This window comes from Solea solea, chromosome 3 (genome assembly GCF_958295425.1).
Source record: "Solea solea chromosome 3, fSolSol10.1, whole genome shotgun sequence".
NCBI classification, from domain to species: Eukaryota; Metazoa; Chordata; class Actinopteri; order Pleuronectiformes; family Soleidae; genus Solea; species Solea solea.
This window is the reverse complement of record NC_081136.1, coordinates 29755506-29775790: the sequence shown is the minus strand read 5'-3', so window position 1 is coordinate 29775790 and position 20285 is coordinate 29755506. Positions and strand designations below refer to the sequence as shown.

The following is a 20285-nucleotide window of genomic DNA, read 5'->3' as shown; positions in this document are numbered from 1 at the left end:
CAGAAAGGGGAGAGTGAGAGAGAGGGAGAGAGGGAGAGAGGGAGTAAGAGAAAAATATCCTGCTATATAAATAACAAGGCACTCAGAGGCATATTTGATGTTGATATCCATCACTGAGGTTGGGAAGGAGGAAGAAAATAAGATGAGGGAAAATAACACACAAAGCGGCGAAGACCGCGACACGGGGATCCTTATGAAAATAAGATTCAGCCCAAATGGATCTGCCGTAATTGGTTTCAGATAGTGAGGTCAGGAGAAAGGCGATACAGGCAACTATTATGCTGAAACTGACTAAGAAACAAGAATGTTTACACAGGCATCCCTCTGCCACATTAATAGGCATGGAGAGGGCGAAAAAGGAGGGAGTGAGAGGAGAGTGATGGAGAGGGGATGCAAGAGGAAAAAAGTCCATTCATCCCCCCCCCCCATTCTCTGCTCTCTCATGTCCCAGTGTTTTGAGTCTATACAAAACAGGGTAATAAGGAACACACATCACAATGCACCTTTGTAAGGAGCATGCAAAGATCTTAAACAAGCATGAAATACATTAGCGAACCCTGCAATACCGGGCCAAACCATAACAAATCTCCAGATTGCTTATTGTGTGTAATGGAGGTGGAGTGCCAGCTCGAAATAAGCCATCCACGAAGAATGTCACTCTTTGAAATCCACCAGGAGACGACATCGGAATTGGATGTATTTGTGGCGACCGTGACAATGTGTTTGGACAGTGCTGATCACTCCCTCCCTCGCCCGGGTCACACTGGGAGTTGTCGTTATTAGGGGACAGAGCTGATGTTGTGAATGATGACACAGGTATGAAATAAGTCGGCGGGATGATCTCATGTTCCACAAAGTAGCCGTACAAACGGCGTAAGAAATTGTTGATCAATAAGAAATTAGTCAGGGGCCGCGGTAACATTATCAGACCTGTGTGTGTTTGTGTAGCTGTCAAGAGGGCTGTTGTGAAACACTCGGCTTTTGGCCAGAACAACTCAAGTCATGCTGACAGCTTTGACAACTCCAACACACACACAAGCTTATCTCTCCACCCTCCACAGATAAAGGAGGAGGGGGGAGGAATAAAAAGAGAGGTGGAAAAGAGGAAGTGTTTAACTGTACAAACAAACAAGGCCGATCAGATGGTTACAGTGGAGATGTACACTGACACCATATTTACACCCCATCGTCTTATTTAAGTGGATCAAGGGCAGATGGATGGATGGATGGATGGAAACAGATTTTAAGGGGTTGACTGGAGAGAGGATAGACAAATGAGAAGAGGAAGGGGAGAAGGATAAGCTGTCTCAAACAACGCATGAATGCAGAAGTGGGGTGTGAGTTTGTGAAAACAAACTCAAGAGTGCAAGCAGGGAACACGGACAAAAAGGAGCAGAGGCCGCTGCACACATAAGGCCATTTCCTGATGTGTGCACATTTTGATTCCATCCAAGTGCAAGTAACCCAGCCAAAGATATGCTTTCATAAAGGTCAGAACTGGAGCCTCAATAACGGCTGCAGATGCAGTTCCCATACTGGCTCCACAAAGCCACCACAGAGCATAATACACATGTGGATTTAGTCACCTTTGCATGGTTGAGTACTTGAAAAAGGAAATAAAATATAATGACTCCTTGACTGCAGTTGCAGACACATAGGGGAGGATGGTGGCTGCGAAAAAGTGTCCAAGTTGAGTGAAAAAAAAAGAAGAAGCTTTTCCAACAAGGCAAAAAACTGGATTTACTTAATATTAAAAAGAGGGGATTTCACAAAGTTGAGGTTAATGTTGAAGTGAATGTTCCATTTCTGAGCCTATTTTCTTAAAATCAATGGAGGAAGTTGTCATTGGTGGCCCCTGTTATTTAGTGGCAAGCAGTACATTAAAATACAACCAATGTCCTACAATGTAATTTCTCAGATTGGGATATCGCGTGTTTCATAGAGAAAAAAATAACTTGCACAAAAGAAAAAAAAAGAGAGAGAAAAAAAGAAGAATTTGGAAAGTATGTGGTCGTAATGAGCATTTGAATGTATGACTCAATAAATCAACAGTCTGCAACGAACAGGGGAGGGGAAAGAAAGGGAGGGGGAGGTCCATGGAGATTCTGCTTGGACTTCAGGACTGAGGTAAAACTATCCAGCAGAACAATGGGCTTCTGTGTCCCACTCTGCTATCTCTATCTGCGTGTTTTCAGCTACTTCAGCTTCTTCTTCTGTCTCCCCGCATACATTTCTATCCAAAAAAAATGAACCCACACACTCACACACACACACACACACACACACACACACACACGGTGTTGTGTTGATTTGTTGCATTAGTCTCTTATATTCCAACCTTTCAAATTGATCGCTTGCTCTTCTCACATCCTTTCCACCTTTTTGCTCCACTTGGAATTCAACTGAACTTCTTATTCTCTGCCCCCCCCCTCCCTCTCTCCCTCCCTCCCTCCTGCTCTCCACATGCTCATAACACATTATTCATTTCTTCCTCTCATCTTCCCAAGCGCCCCCCCCCCCCAAACACACACATACACACACATCACTCACCCCTTGTTTATTGATTCTCTAGATTAAAAATTCCTGGGGTGGAAGGATTGTAACACACAAGCATCAAATTATTTTGGGGTGTGCTTATTTGCCTTTCCCTTGCATCTATTTGGCCTGTGTCTGTAGACAATTATGCCTACCCAGGCCCAGACTCAGGTGCTAATAATGAAGGACAAATAGAATCATATGTGTAAACTTCCCCCACTGATGAAAATTTATATTAACTTTCTGCCACAGTAAACAGAGCTGCATAGCTACACCCTCCCGGGAGGACTGACGAGATGAATTTGCTCACTCCTACCCCAGGAAGAGATCTTGATGAGTGAGCGGGTTGTAGGAGGGGCTTGGGGGGGGCGGGCGTCGAGCTGCATATTGTGTAACCTCGCACTTATTTCCACTCTAACGAAGACAAAACACGGGTCTGTTTAACCCCTCGCAGATAAAGTGTGTGTGTTTACGACGAGCGTATGTACGTGTCTGCTGAGGCCGTGCCGGCAATAACAGCGAGCGCGGCCTGCTGTCGTTTCCCGGCAAATGCTAACACTCGCTAACCTGAATATTCTACAGCGATGTATGTGTTCTAGCGGGGGGGGGGGGGGAGAATTAATGGAAACGTACTGTAATGACATTTGAAACTAGACAGCTCTATTCTAAGCATTTTTTTTTTTTTTTTATTATCAGGTCTGAAAGTTGGACCACATTCAATTCCTAAATGGTTCTGTTCTTCAGACATTACTTCTCTCCCATTGTCTAGATACATCTCCTCCGTGCTTCATTACTTATGGAATCCAATTTACCCCAACAATACACCTGCTTCCTTTGGTCTGTCTCTGGCTGGTGGCTTTCGCGAGTCTCTACACTGACCTGCGCTGTATGGCTACGTTCAGATAAGGTGACAGCAGGGCCCATTCAGCGATGCCTTTTATCTACCGCGGGGCCTGCTCTTAGGGAAGTCCTTTAGAGCGCCGGGCGACTGAGAAACTGCACAATATACTATCACAAAGAGACAGAAGAGGAAGAAAAATAGAGACAGGCAGAGGGGGAGAGAAGAGACAGGGAAAGGCATTTGTGTGGGGCGGAAAAAAGAGAGAGAGAGAGAGAGAGAGAGGTATGTGTTCGTTAAAGATGGACACTGTGTGTGTTTGTGTGATGGAGAGAGAGAGGTCAAGTGTTCTCTTTGCAATAGCAAACCCCCCCCCCACACACACACACTCCTAAACTGCAGCCACATAAAACCCACACAAACAGACACTATTCTCTCCGTATAATACACTCGTTCTCTCTGCCCAAGTGCTTGATTTCCTCTTCAGGTGATTATGATCCCTCTGCTTTTTTCGCAGTTCCAGGCGAGTGGAGGTCACACAGCTGGATGAATACCTGACATGAAATGTTGCATTGGAGCCAGCCATAGTTCATTTAGTCCATTGGAAAAAAAACTGGAACGGTGAAGTAGGAAAAAGAGCTAGTTGCTGAAAACATTTGAATAAATAAACAAGATTGAGATCACCACCTTTGTTAGATAAAATACAATTAAAGTACAACTGCATTTCACTGCAAGCTTTTTTTTTTCCCTTATCAATCTTGTCAGAAGATCAGACACAGTGAAGTTGTTGTTTTTTTTTTTTCCATGGAGCGTGCGTCTATCTTTGTTGACAGGGCCTTATTAAGAGGCTCCCACTCCAAAAGCATAGCCAGGGGCGACTGGTAATCTGACTGTGGCACCAGAGAGCAAGCGGCTGCCGCAGAAGACTCGGTTTTTGTGCAAAATGCCAATATCAATACATGCGGCTTGAAAAGATCAATGCGGCGGGGTGTCAAAAATGTGTGCACATGTGCACGAGATACGTGCACAAACAATGACACGGCAAATAAGAAAGCCCTCGTTCTTTATTGCTTTCACGTGTGCACTCCGAGTCTGAACCCATGCAGATGTGACTAAGAGGAACTGTGTGAGTGAACACAAACGCCTTGATGAATTGCACTGGACAACAAATAGACAATACGCTGGTCCTGAGCTGGTGTGTGAGTACAGCGGGTCATTGTGCAGACAGTTCACAGCGAGCATGTGGGTTGGTGTGGATGAATTTCCTGTCTGTCCGGCCTCCTGAGTATTCAGCCCTGGCATCGCGCCACACCTAAACCAAGCCTAGTTCCAGTGGGTAGAAAACACACCTCACATGTGAAAGGACATGTGCTGTGTTGGACAATGTGAGGGGCATTCGGTCCACACACTGCATCTCCGTCAATCCCTGTAATAAAAGCCATTCTAGGGACAATGGTGCAAGCGTTGGACAACTGTTAGCAGTACTGAACGGTATGACTAAGGGAATTATACTTTTATATAATATACCTGTCATTCTAATGGAAGAAAATGTATTAAAATCATAAAGATTTGATGCCCTTTGGAATCCGTCAACAAACAAAACATATTTTTTCATCTGGAGACCAAGATATTTGGGTCACAGAACTCCTGCGGCGCTGCAGAATTTCATCTCAACACATTTTGTCTGTATCTTTCATTCAATTTGCATATTGCACTTTGTAGTTTGTATGGCAATGTTGATGATTCAATTAATTCCGCAGCCCTACTGTCATACGTCTTTGTGCCAAATAAAACACACACACACACACACACACACACACAAAAAGAGGCTTATGTCGATTAAAAGCCCCACTGTTGTGTGCCTGTGTGTTGACACCAGCAATCCAAGCCTGTATTCCTGTTTAGTGCCTGTGTGTAAGACCTCGTCTTGGGAGCTCTGCGGTTGCAGGTCAATAGCGCGAGTGTCTGTCTGTCTCATCCTGCAGATCTGAGGTTAAGTGCTGCATGAGTGAGAGTGTTACTCTGTGCCGGGGCGACGAGAGAGAGCGTGACCTTGAGTCTTTACCTCACCCGCTGCATGGCGAACACGGACTGTGGCTGACACACACACAACACAAAACATTTTCTTTACTTCTACATACATACAACACAATTGTGCGGTTTTTTTTAAGCAGGTGAGAGGAGGGAACTTGATCAGTTCTTTCCTGCCACTATAGGGCAAATAAAGGCAGAAGTTTAGTGGTCATTACGTAGTTTATAAAAGTTTATGCGACTACTCTGTCTTGCCATTAGCCCCGAGTCCCCTCAGTGATGCTGCGCTCCATTTAAAGTGATATATCTTTTAATGAATAGCACACTTCCCCCAAAGATCAACTCAATAAATAGCCACTACATCTGCCTGTGGAAGGGCCATGGATCACGTTCACCTTCACTTTCTCTTTACTTATGTAACACTTATCTTCTCCTCTGCTGCTCCTCCTCCTTCCTCCCTTCCTCCCTTCCTTCCTTCCTCCTGCGTTGTACCTCAGTGGAAGTCTAGTGAATATTCCAATTACAACGATGTGTGTTTGACCTTTAAGTGAGCAGTAGAAGATACAGTTATCTGCCTTCCACTCTGACACCCGGTGTCTATCAATCAGTGCTCCGCCACCAGAACAGAATACTACACTGAGATGGGCCTGGTGAATAAAATATGTTGTCATGTTTAGCAGGCATTGTGAGTGTGTGTGTGTGTGTGTGAGAATTACCCCAATCACAGAAGGGAACTGGGATAAGGTGGGCAAATACTTGTGTGAAAAAACCCCGATATGGTTCGTGTGTGACTACATAAACATATACCGCACACACAAACAAGAGCGATATGTTCAACTTTTTTCCTTTAATCTGCCGCCAGCCTGACTGAACCTGACTTCCATAAACAAAGCCTTTTTTTTCTTCCCGCAGCATCCCATATCACGCTTCTGAGAACAAGCAAGCGTGAGCGGAGTCATACTTCTTTAGTTTCATTCTCATTCGCCGCCTTTTCCAAAGGGCTCATCTACATCTTTCATTGAATCAAGAATGGAAATGCGCAAGAAATGCTTCTTTTTCAATTTCATGCTAAAGTAGCTCAAGTTAGTGGATGTAATTTCTCCTAACAAGAAAATTTATCACTCTGTTGCACACTTAGTTCGGCTATGTGAGAAAAGGGCCTCCTTTCTGCATTTTTTTTGTCTCCCTTTGAGCTTTGATAAATGTGACAAAAGCATGATCACTCCCTTCACAGCACTCCATACAAGGACAGAACAATTACAGTGGTTATTAAAAAAAATAAAACCTCTACTTGAAATGTGTATGAAAGATAAATGACATATCATTTAGGACTGTGGTGAATGTAATATAAAATTAAGACTAAGCAAATAAGGGGGGGGGTTATTTAACATATTCAACTTCTGAGTGTGAAAATTAGGTTAATGTCCAGTTTCCACTGATTTGGATGGGGGGGGGGGGGGGTTCTCTCCTCACACATTTCAAACTGCTTCCAGGAAATACGTTTTTTCTGGCAATAAACCCACATTCATTTGACGTTTCGAGCAAATTACGATTATCACGTTCACGCTGAAATGGATGATAAAATGGAATGCGTGGAAAATTGCACGCCTGGAATAATACCACGCATGGTCAAGCCACCTGCCTAATGTATATTTATCTTGTAAACTTCTGATACATGCATATGCAGAAACAATCAAGTCGTCGGGCCTCCGTTGGTAGATTTTTTTTTTTTTTTTTTGCGCCACGGACTCAAGCGTGAAACCAGTATCAGCTTAGTGTCTAGTCGAGCTTGAAGTGCCGTGCCTTGCTCACAAAGCATGTTCTGCATATGCTCACGGGTGTCACTTTTATCAGGGTGGAACAACAAGCAGCTTTCCAGTGCTATCGCTGATCAATTCATGCGAGTTAAGCCCCCCCCCCCCAGTGAGGGTAAATAAGCAGTGGTTAGGTCCTGATGAGGAATGGCAGGCTGCAGGGTAGGCCTGTCTGTATCTGCTGCAATGAATCCCTGACTTCCACCATTAACCTCAGATGAGAGGACATCTCTTTCTCGGCCCACCCACTCGGAGAACCTCCGGTAGATTTGGATTCATAAACTACCTCCACAGACTTTTTACTCTAGTTCTGTTTTCTCACAAAAAAAAAAACATAGCAAATATTATTGTTAAAGTCGTAAATGATAAAGACGTCAGTCCACCTTGGCGGCAGCACATGGATGACTTGACCTTGACTGATACACTGTAAAATCCGGAAGCTTCACTTCTAAAGCCTGCAGTGAAGAGAGCCAAAGCCGGCGCTAAGTGACATGTCAGTCAGTTCGTTTGTTTGGAGCCTTCAATTCCCCATGGCCTGAGCTTATTTACCGCATTTGTATGAAAAGCTGTGAAGAGGAGAGAGGACCGAGAGCCCGGCTGGCTCTATTACATATGTATACGATGTTTGGAGGCTGTGCGCAAAGAGCATCTCCCCTTGCAGCGTGGTGGTGTAACAACTACAAACAACTTGGGAGAAGGATAGAGCCATTTATGTATTCCAAAATGGGTCAGGGATGAAGGTAATCGGAGCAGCCGAGTGTTGACAAATGCAATACCTGGAAGCAGAGACTCTGCGTGCACTTTAGAGACCCAGGGACATTACAGATGCTACTACTTCTTACTAGTCATCTTCTTAACCAGATTTTAAGTCATTTTATTTTAAGTAAGAGAAGGGGAGGGTGGCGGTGTACACACAACAAACCATCGGGCATGCGTTTCACAGTCTGATTTGTTACTATTCATGACTAAAGCGGAGAGGAACTGTAATACTAGACATGCTTGTTAAATTCACAACACTCCAAAGCTGCCTTCTAGCAAATCCTGTCTTTTGGTTGTCAGCTTAAGACACCCTGGCATTTGCATATGTAGGATTTTTAAGCTCTGTTAAATGGATAGCAGTGTCGTGGCCTATCAAATGACTATAAGCTACTTGCCTTATTTTTTTATTTCTTTTTTTTTTGAAAGGGGGAAGGGAGCCATGTACAGAAAAAGCAGGCAGCAATGCGTTACCGTGCACGCAACCAGAAAGCGCCCGAGCACACATGTTTCCTGTTAAACTCCACATTAGGGCAAAAAAACAGAGCCATTTACATGTATGTATTCAGGCTGTGTGTGTGTGTGTGTGTGTGACAGTAACACTCCACCCAGCCATATTAATGACTGGCACTACGTTAAAGCCAACAACGGGGGAGTGGCAACAAACAATGACAGAATGCCTGTTTTCGATTGTGAAGCCACGAAAGATGATACGCCATTCACCACCAAGGCAGTTTGCCAATAAATTATTGCGGAGGGTATTGAGCTGAAGCAATTGCTCAAGTCCTTCACAGCATGTGTGAGAGAGTGTGTGTGTGTGTGTGTGTGTGTGTGTGTATGCCTGTATATGTGTTTGCGCTTGTGTGAGCGGACTATAGATCCAGTGCCATTTATTTCCCAGAGCTGAAGCGGGGCAGTTAGGGAGGCGTAAAAGGAAATGAGTTGTGAAGTGGCCATTGATCCTGGCCTGCACTAGGTTGGCTGGAGACTGCACGACTATTGGCCACTGTATGGGCTACTGAGTGACTGCCTCTTATTTACACTCAGGTGGTTAACCCATGGCCCAGTTTCTTTATCACTGGGCTAATGTGTTTAAAAGAAGCAGCAAAGCAAAAGAGAGAATGTGTCGGGGTCAAACAAAAGGCGTACTTTGAGCTGGACGTCAACTGACTTTGCTTTGAATGCATTCACAGTTTAGTTTCCACTAAAATGACGTCCATGCACTTGATACTGCTGATTTCGTCATGGAACGGACCTCTGTATCTGATATCTTGTCTCAAACGCACGCAGTGTGATCGGTTCTCTACCTGTGTCATCTTCAACTTGTGGCCTCACGACTGCTCGAGCATAAAATACCCATAAGCAGCATCTATTTCCAGCAGGTTTCACGCTATATCTTTCTCATCCTCACTTCTCGATTCTTCCGTCGCTCACTCTCCCCCCCCCCCCACACGCTTACTGTCCCCTTTCTCCTCGTCTCTCTTTCAAGCCCCTTGCAGCTTGACATTTCACCATGATCTCGGGGGACTCCTGCGCGAAATGGAGTTACTGGGAGAGCGCCACTGTAAATTCCAGGAGGCCACACGTAATGTGCCTTAAACATAGATGGACAGGCCGGGTTTAAAGGAGCTGAAGAATGCGACGGCGTGAAAAAAAAATATGTGGAACGGCGAGAGACGGAGGGGAAGGACGAGGACGAGGCGACATCCGCATAGATAATAGAATAATACTGTGTTTTGTCTGGGGAAGAGTGAGCAAACAGTAGCCATAGCTGTCATTCACAACCTATATCTTTAGTGTCATCACAGGGGGGGGAACTACAGGCCTATATGTCACCGGCCTGTATGTACTATTCTGAGGGGACTGTCTGCAGAAAGTCAGGCATGAGGAGATGGCTCTTTTCAATGTGTGTGTGTGGGGGGGGGGGTAATTTTTACAAAGACACACTATGCTGCTTCCCTTGTACTTCTCCAGCCTTTAGAGAAAAACCTTATCTTCACACGGATGATGACGGCTCACAAAAGACTCCTTTATAATATTGTTCATATTTCAGGGCAGGTCTTTCTCCTGTCCTGAGAGGTGATTGATGCATCAGGCCAGAGCTAGTGTCTTATTTACACAGTTGAGTGGGGACAATCTCAGGCCTGAAAGATAAACCTAATGAGCTTCTTTGTGTAAGGGTGCAAATGAGGGAAACCGTTCCTACCCTCCCTCCTTCCCTTTTCTATCCAAAGGGACAGTCTGGGTGATTAGGCCTTTAAATTATGCTCAAGGGCAAAGCCCAGATTTGCATCTTTTGTGTGTGTGTGTGTGTGTGGGTGGGTAGGTGGGGGTGACAGATGCAGGTGAAGGGCAGAAGAGAGAGGGTGATGCTTGAGGCTAGTTTGTGGCAGGTGAGTCAGACAGTATGTACCTAAACAACAAACTCAAGTAGTTGTAAGAGGAAGGTGAGCTCACGTCTGGCAAATAAATGCGCGCGCACACACACACACACACACAAAGTAATTTTGTCATTTGTCTGTGGGGTAACTTTCTCCCTAATGACTTTCATTTTGGGGAAAATTTCATTTGCCCCTAAACCCTAAATGTTACCCATCACTTGCTGTCAGATTTCTCATCCCTCCTCTTTCCTCCAGCTAAACAGCTAGGAAGGCAGGTTAATTGCTGTCACTCTCAAGTTGGACCACTGCCACGCTCTCGTGTTGCAACGGGGGTAGCCGAGAAGAAAGATGGCACCTCGGCGCACTTATTGTAATTTCTGTCAAACTGCTGCAGTCATTTAAATGGGGCTGGATAGTTTGCATTTTGCTGCATCATGTGCCTCAGGAAAACACTGAAATGCAAACCCAGTCAGTTTACCAACACGTCAACTCACTGCTACACTCTCTAATAAACCGCATTTTGGTGGAGTAAACAAATATTTATCCTCCCAAACAAGAAAAAGCAACAGCAAGACTTGTTGTTGTCTTGTTTGTGGAAAACACAGCAGGGCTTTTTATATGTTTTAAGTCAATGAGTGGGTTCCTCTGGATGAGTAAGAACACCACTAAGACTTAGGTTAGATCTTGTGACCCGACGGCCTCACTCTTGCTCTGAATATCAATACACTTCCTACAGTAGTGAGCCCATTTACAGGGGGCAGTGGTCCCGAGTACGGACTCATCAATTCCACTGATAACCCTGGCAGGATTAAGTCTACAGACCACTGTAATCAACTCACAGGCTCATTATGGACATTATGGTATGGATCCAAAGATCAATGCCAGGCTGCAATGTACATACAGAGCAGCACATAATATTAAAACATAAAAACCCCGGTGGAGGGTCGCTGATAAAGTGATTGGAAATAAAAGCTCAGCACTTTTTTTTGCTCCCCTTCCTTTTTAACAAGACAGCTTTTATAGTGATCATTTAGCATAGTAATTAGGGTTGTGTAACATTCATCATTTGCTCTGATACATATCTGTCGCTGGCAAATTGCAATCAGATACAGTGGGTATCTAATCTGTGATCTCAAATCAAATTAGGTCTATTTAGACAACCTTGAGGGTGGGGGTGATGAAACCCACGACAGAAAATTAGGGGCTGGAAATTCAATTGTGACACAGTGGCTGCGACTCAGATGCATGGATAACGGAGTATGTGACTTACAGTACGGTGAAAAACAAGTGCATTGTGTATTTATTTCGAGTAAAAAAAAATGAAACCCTCTCTTTTATCAACATTTGAATATGGAAATAATTGCGCCTGTGTACCTTGGACTTGATCTGTGTCCCGCAAGACTGTGGCTGAATCTAAGGCGACGAGACCTTAAGATGCTGCTTTTCTAATTATAGCTGCAGGTGGTATTTTGGAGCTAGTAGGTAATGGCTCAACCCACAGGGACAGTGGAGAATTCATCAGTGCTTATTATTAATCATCCCCCCAGCAGCGTGATGAGAGACTGGAGCCTCTATACCCACTGGACCACTCAATGTCATTCCAAATGCGGCTGGGAAATTAAACCCAACAGCCTTCCTTCAAAATGCACTAAGAGCAGACACTGAGTGGAATTCATTATAATGACACAGGTGCGAAAAAATCAAGTAAAATTAAAAATAATAATAATAATACTAATACTAATACTATACTAATAAGCATGGAAGGACACACACACATACTGTATATGACCACACGGTATCCATACTTCATTCACACGTCATTCACTTACACAAACCTGCCGACATCACAGTCCCTTTTCTCAAAAGACCACGTGAGCAACTGCACAAAAGCACTGCTCTGTGCTGACAAATGTCTTTTTAAAAAAAAGAGGGGTGGGGGGGGGGATCTTTTATCGTCTTCTATGGACCGAGCTCGTTGTGCAAAGAGATGCGGCGTGTGCACGCACCACAGGAAGTGCATGTGAAGTTAACAGCACAGGGCCCCTGTTTTAAAAAGCCTCCAGAGACATGTTAGCTGGACTGCTCATTTCAATGTGTCTGTCTCTGGGTTGGGAGAAGGGCTTGGGCTGGCCTCTTTACAAGGTGCACACTGTCATAGCCTCCCACCATCCACTCCACTACACCCACCCACCCACCACCAGAGTCTTCTCCTAGCCATACGTCCATCTCAGGGACTTAACTAGACACTTTATGCTTATGCCGCTTTTCCCTCTGAGTACCTTTTTTTTTTCTTCCTTTTTTTTTTAATAATGGCACAGCTTTCATTGCTTTACAGTCACATACACACACACACACACACACTCTTGGGCCGAACAATTTCATCATAACGTTAAAATTCCTGAATTGCAAAGGCTGTGATTGTTTTGAGTTGTATGCCAAATAAAAATGTTTTTGATCTATATATCACATCATTAAGTTCTCAACCTTGCAATTTCAGAGCCATGTATCACTTATTTCTCAACCTATTTACATCTATCTACAGTACATGTTATGATATGGCTTGTTATTTTCCTTTTTTTAAATCACCTGACATTTAACGTGCAGCTACACACCACTTTTGCCCCTTGCTCTCAATCCCTTCCTACCTGATTATCAGCGTAGACAGAGGGGCCGTCCCCTACCTAACACCTTCAAATGCAAACATGCGATGGCAGATAAAGGAAAAAAGAGTGGGGTATCGCGCGTGTGTGTGTGTGGGAGCAGTGTCAGAGAGGTGATAAATGGGGGTCGAGGCCAAAGTGTGACGATACCACTGCAGCCACCAGCAGCACGCTGTGGTGCTGTGTGGTGGACGGACGGTGGGTGCAAGGAAGAGATCAGGGTATGGGGGTGGATGAGGTGATGATGGGGGGGGGGCCCTGCAGGACATGCTTTATTTTGCTACACTGAATACATCTCTCTCTCTCTCTCTCTCACACACACACACACACACACAGCAACATATCGGCATCTATTGTATCGCCCTGACCAAGCTGACCCCAGGGCTTCAGCTGCTGCCATAACGACACACAAGCATAACACACACACACACACACACAGAAGTATACGCATGCATGGAAATTCTCATCCAACCTAAAGGACAGCACGCATCATTATAAACCTGCGGCGTTATCCCCGTCCAACCTAAAGCGCAGCCCTCTGACCTCATCTCCCACTGCTCTTTTGGCAAACTGTCAAAGCCATCATTCACAGTGAAAAGACACGAGAGACACTTGACTCCTTTACTCGGCTGGTGACTGACTTTCACAACTCCTGCCCCCCAGCAACCGCCTCCCACACCCACAATGTGAGTGCGTTCATCCTTAACTTACTACGACAAAGCATGGAGTCCGCCCGCACTGGGCAATATTTCAACAACAATAGATATTGCAATGTCACTTTCTTCGGTAGCAGCACAACAAAAGGGACAATATAATCGGATATGTTTATACACTGTGAAAGAGACACTAGAATTTGCAAATGTCAAAGTTTTTGTTGGGAGAATTTAACGTCCACATGAAGCTATTTCAACATTCACTCAGGAGCAAACACACGTTCTTTTAAAAATCTATTGTGTTTCATCACAATAATGTTTTTTGGCCATAACATGAAGCCCCAAGTCAGTGAAAGCACAAATGTTGAGATTAAAAACAGGTCATAAAATATTGAACGAGTCCTCCCAGGTAAAAAAAAAATAAAAAATTAAAGAATACATAATCACATGGTAAGATGGAAAATAATCAAAATTATTTCAGAAAGTGGAATAAAGGAAATGGATACAAATGGTCAGATGTTTCTCTGTCGCTGGTGGAGCCTGAGCCTCTGCATGTGTGTGTTACAGCCTCCAACCGGTGCCGAATAAGGAGGCCCTCTGGTGGATACAGCACTGCCATGACAGACGCACACTCACACAAAACACACACATCTGTATGCTCGCACACACACCGTCTCTCAGGCTTGCTCTCTGTCTTTCTTCTGCACACTCTCACACACACACACACACACACACGGCCTTACATGTCTGCAAGAATATCTCTATACAAACTGTACTCGCATTGCAAAAACACAAAGTCACAAACAAAATCTATCAACAACTTCAAAATTTTCCCCCAGCAGGAAAAAAAAAACATTTCCGTCAAACTGCAGGCAACAGCTCCAGGCAAAAATGTGCTGACAGCTTGACAAACTAATGAGGAAATTTAGCAGCACACGCAAACAGCAGATTATGCTGTATAAACAAGACAAACAAATACAAAAACAAACCCACCACAACAACAAACTATATTTCATTTTGTGCCTACTGCCTTAGTAAGAGAGCGCTGTCTGAGAAGAGAGCAGAGTGGGAGAGCGAGGGTGCAACAGAGTGAGTGTGAGAGAGAGAGAGAGAGCGAGCGGGAGAGGGAGAGAATGGCAGAGAGAGACGAGACGGGGGAGAAACACAACTTACCTGCTGTTGTTGCAGATGCAGCAGCTCGACTGTGCTTACTTCGCTGCTCGTGTCACCAGCGCTTGATCTCCCATCTCTACTGCCAGCCTCTAATTGGCTGCTGCTTAGGGTGCTCATTCCATTTTGACTCATTGAACTGTTGCTTATTGTCTCTGTGGCCGACTCCTGCATCATCATGATTTAAAACCTAGAAGTGATTAAGAGGCACCAGTTAGGGCTCTCCTTGTTACAATTCCCCCCTTCTTCCCTCCTATATTTTTTTTTTTTTGTGTTACGCTTCCATTATCAAGCCCTCAGTCCCCCTCTGCAAATTAAAGCATTTAAAGAAGAGGGAGGGGGGAAAGGGAGATGGGGTGGTGGTGGTGGTAGTGGGGGGGTGGATGCAGGAGGAGCAATTATGCATTCATTGTGTAAATGAAGCAATACAAAGAGATGCACATCCTGGTGCTATACGGGAGGAGTTTCCAAATATAGCAAATGTTTTTTTATCCACAGAAATTTGGATAGGAATCATCTAGGGTGCTGCTTCATGACGCAGTTTGTTTTAAATAGAAATTCTTTTTCTCCCAAAATAAAAAATAAAACAAAAAAAAAACAAATAATAAAAAAAAACAATATTCAGAAATGAGTATAATGTCTGCATAGACTCTCAGACAGCCAGGCACCACATAGGACGCGAAGAAGCTGACGCGTGAGGCACTCCTGAAATATCTGAACGTCTTGAAGCTGTCAGGTTTTTTAGAGTCATAAACTGAATGAAGTTGCCTAATGACGCAAAGCTAATCATGCAAAATTAAAATTTGGTGATGGGGTGGGAGGAGACAGAGGAGGAGGAGGGGGGGGGGGGGCACCGCGTCACATGGCGCAGGGCAAGTGATGAACACTATAATGGGTTTGTCATCTTTGCTATAGCTAAATACAGTCTGCCTCGCAGGCTTCCATGGAGGACGGACGCCGGTGTGTCATTTATTTATTTAGTTATTATTTTCCTCTTGTTTTCATTTCAGTTCAATTTAATTTCTTCCTCATTTTTTTTTTGTGATGTTTGAGAGAGAAAAGAAAAAAAAGAACAGAACACATTGCTGCAATCAAACTTTTTAAATTACGAAATAACAAATAAATGATGTTGATTTATGTTTGCTGGACATTTTTGAGAGAAAAGGAAGGGAAGAAAAGGGAGGGGGGAATATCAGGAATATCACTAATGATTGTGCTAAAAACAGCATAAATTATGCATATTACCTCCTCTCTCTCTGTCTCTCTCTCTCTCTAGTAATAAATGTTTTATAATTTCCTCTGCATTTAATGCTCTGTACCTTTACTAGGGCAGAGAGGAGCTCAAACTAATGTAAGCAGACACTCCACACAATAAATAAATAAGCTTGACTAGGAAAATAATTATTTTGTAAAAAAAGAAAAAGAAAAAAGGACCAGCTTCTTTTTCATGCACAAGGGCAATAAGATAATAACACGTGCAACAAAAGAGGGACAGGTGATGATTATGACTCCCTGTGTCTGTATTTATTGTTTGGCCAGTTTTAATAGAAGTGTGTCCACGTCCTTGTCTTTGTGTGTGTGTGTGTGTGTGTGTTTGACGAGGGGCAGATACAGGACAGGCCTTTAAGGATGTCTACAGCCAGGATAAACAGGATCCAGCCAGCGAGAACAAACAGGGCTGAGCAGTTACACAGAGCAGGGCGACAGCTGCCCAGGACACAAGTAAATAGGGAAGAGGCCAGGACAAGGCATGCTTGTGAACAAACAGGCCCCTGTTTAACACCGCGCCGCTCACTACTGATGGAAAGCGACACAGAGGAAAGACAGAAGGCGAAGGAGGGAGAGAGAGAGAGAGAGAGGAGTGGAGAAGGTGGGGAGAGACACAGGGAAAGAGAGAGTAGAGGAGTGTGTGTGGGAGGGAGGAAGGTAGTGTGTGTGTGTGTGTGTGTGTGTGTGTGTTTGGGGGGGGGCACACAATGTGACATCCAATCCGGTGATGAATCTCAGCAAAAGCAACTCAAGGCTGCAGCAGAGATCAGCCGGCTAATAAGTATTCAAATTAGGCATAAATTTTACATGCCCGATGTTTAAAATATTCAGAGAAAGACTGTCTGATTGCCTTTACTACGATTTTATGAACATTCTAATGGAAACAGGATAGGCTTTTTTTGTTGTTGTATTTTTTATTTTTTATTTCCTGTGCTGGCAATGGATGTTCAGAAAACTTAAATAGATATATTTATATACGATGAGGAAATAAGGATTTTCAATAATATCTGAACAAAGTCGGAGGGAAATTGCTACTGAATGAAATTTGCTTTAAATAAACTGTATATATACATATATATAATTAATACTATGAATAGAAAAGGCAAAAAAAAGAGTCTAATAATTTGCATTTCATTCACAAAACGCCACAAGTCCAAATGTCCAACTGTTTCCGAGTGCTACAATCTTTTCCCACCTCCGCCAATAAGAAAAATAACATCTGCGCAATGTGTGCCGCCGCGACAAAATGATAATGCAGATGTATGCAAAGTGTATTCGCAGAGATCAGATGGTGCTTTAACCTTAATGACAGCGGTGAGATAAATTAATTAGCCATCTAAAGGCGGCATTCAAATCTGCCAATTAGAATGTCAATTAAGAACACAGCCGGGCTGCAATGATGAGCGAGCTACTGAACTGTGGGTCTGACTGTGGGGGTGATGGAACTGTCACAGATACACACACACACACACACACACACACACACTCAATACTCAAGAGAGACAGATAGTGACAATATTCAGCACCTGAGGGTGTGACTGTATGCGGGGTGTGTATCTACATTTGTGTATGTGTGTGTGTGTGTGCGTACCACAGGTTCTCCGTAGCCTGTACCCCTCCTCCCTGAGGGATACCAGCCCTGACCGCGACTCAGCCAGTCCTAAAGCATGTGGGTCATAAGGAGCCAGGCCACCCCGAGCTACAGTATCGACTGAGGCCCCGGCTCTGATCTGTGCCGGCGGTGTCAGCGTTAAACGCCTTGACGTCCTATAAAATTGCCGGTGTCCTGCCTTTCAGCACAACCCACTATTTGATGCCGTTTCCCTGAAGCCATAATCTTCCAATGAGGGAGAACCTAAGACTACTCATTATCACGATCGGAAGCAGAGAGGAAGGCTGTCATTGGCCTTGTAATGCGCTGGTAATTCTGTCGATGTATAGCTCTGGGAAGGAAGATGATACCTGATACTACGTGTTTAGGTTGTGACGTGGTGGGAAGATAGCGAGACGCGGAGATAACTAAATTTACTGCCGTCAGTGGCCCGCTGATGGCGCCAACATTTCCCAGTGAGGCGGAGGCAGGGGAGAATGAAAACTATGTCCTGATAAAGCAAAGAGACAAAGACTGACATTTTATTTACAAAGCTTCAGACCAACTCCAGCTTTTGTCTCGTTTCCTTGCGCAACCATGGCCTTGCTCGCCGTTCCTCTTCAGCTTGAGCAAATGTTTACACTCGAATCTTACACTATGCAAATCTGTCTCTTCCATCAGGTGCAAAATCGGAGGGTCCTGGGCAACACATTTGGCCCAGACACTGGGAGAAACTGTCCTCTTTTCTCTTCCAAGAAGTGACACAACAAAGGTGCAAGGAGAACTGAGCATTTCTCTCTCTTTCTCTCTCTCTCTCTCTCTCTCTCTTTCGCTCATGCACACATACACACCAAACCTATCATTAAAGGGGGGAAAGAAGCAGCCCTCCATCTTTGTTTGCGAGCCCTAAAAGCCCTTAATGTAGCCTCATTACCTGGCCTGTCTCTCGCTCTATCATGTGCAGTAAACACACACTATGACACTGGCCATCCATCTAGTGGGAATACACAGCTGCCCGCTGTGTTCCAACACTGTCTAGGGAACACTAGGGAATTTAACACACACACACACACACACATGCGATGCGCTGTTAACACACAACAGGCTTGACACTGGTTTGGTTCAGACTCTCTGGATGATCCATTTTAAGCATGACGATGTTCTCTGCTCTGTCTTAATCTGGAACAGTATTTTCATTAGAAAAGCGGTAACTCTGGCGATCCCAGACGCACATTCATCAGCTGCACACATTTCAGGTGGCTCCTCGCTGGAATTCATGTGGTTTTGTGAGATCAAAATTAAAAAAAAATTACATTTCACAGTCTGCTGACTCCTCACAGCTCTCTGATCAGGTCCAGATATGGTTACCATTTAAAACAATCCCAGATTCTGTGCTTGAGTGAAATGAATCCATCATTGCCATAAGTTACTATGCATACAAAATAAAGAAGTAACTGGGCAAGGGCACGGGATCACATATTCAACACTTCAGATTGCTTAATAAATCAAAATGCCACTTATGTGCCGAGTGGAAAAAAGGGAAAGAAATGGTGTTTAAAACCACTGCAATTTAAAAGTGATACATTTAATCCAAGACCAAATAATGAAGGACAAAAAAAAAAAAAACTTTAACAAAAGTCTCTTGCATAAATTTATGCAAGGACTGCTATGACTTTATGCCTTTGACAAATCTTTGATTATGATCACATGTTTGTTTGTAGTTGTGTGTGCCGTAAATCTCTCTTTTGGCAGAAAGTTGTTACAGTACAGACGCCACAAGCAGTTTATTAAAGCCTTCAGCCTGAAGCAGTGATTTTTTTTTTGTGGCGTCGCAGATGGAAAAACGACCACTTGGAATACTGTGTTCGACAAAGCCCAGTCCCCCGGATTAAATACGGAAAGCTAGGCTGTCGCACCTTAGAATTAAAAGCTTCCTTTTTGGCACTAAGGAGCCACCATAAAGGAGCATTAATGACTACTTCTTATAAACCTGTGTATGGTAATGGTCTCTGCTCTCAGATATAGCAATTTCAAAAGTGCTTCACCAGTGAATAAAGATTGCTTTGGAAAGAAGAGGACTGAAGAAATCATATTTACAAAATCAGGAGTGGGGCCAAATGAAAAGAGATGAATATGAATAATGGACTTTGCCTCTTTTTTTTTTCCCCGGGATTAATATTATTCAAAGCAACAGAATCAAACGTGGTTATCTCCTGTCCAATGAGCCCCTACGCTGACAAAACCTCAGTCATATTTCAATTCTTCATTTGAGCCGACAATAAATTGTAGTTCTGTGATAGGAGACATTCAGCCAAGAATGTTCGGAACTTAATTCTCTTCTATTTACCATACGGAGATGAGACGGAAGAAGATAAAAAGACTAGACTATTTGCCACAGTGTGTAAATGTCCCTGAATGGTGTGTGCGAGTGTGTTTGTGGAGAACAGAAAGGGGAAGTAATGACAAAGAAAAGCAGGGGAAAGAGTGTAAAGTGCATGTTCAATTGTGCGGTCCACACAATGTCTCCTTAGAATCAAATGCAAGAGGCACTTATGAATACCGCAGATGATACTATACTAATACAATC

General features: G+C 43.9%; 1 protein-coding gene across 9 annotated transcripts in view; it reads right to left on the bottom strand.

The window, feature by feature from the left end:
* The window catches only part of foxp2 (forkhead box P2), a 96322-nt gene that overhangs the window by 39756 nt on the left and 36281 nt on the right, over positions 1-20285 (bottom strand). For 6 of the 9 annotated variants that reach the window (XM_058626137.1, XM_058626141.1, XM_058626140.1 and 3 more), the window contains one exon: positions 14842-15028. The exons of the other annotated variants lie outside the window; for them this stretch is intronic. In XM_058626137.1, coding sequence (XP_058482120.1) covers positions 14842-15018 — 177 coding nt within the window. In that variant the 5' untranslated portion in view covers positions 15019-15028. The remainder of the gene's footprint in view (positions 1-14841; positions 15029-20285) is intronic. 9 annotated transcript variants of the gene reach the window in all.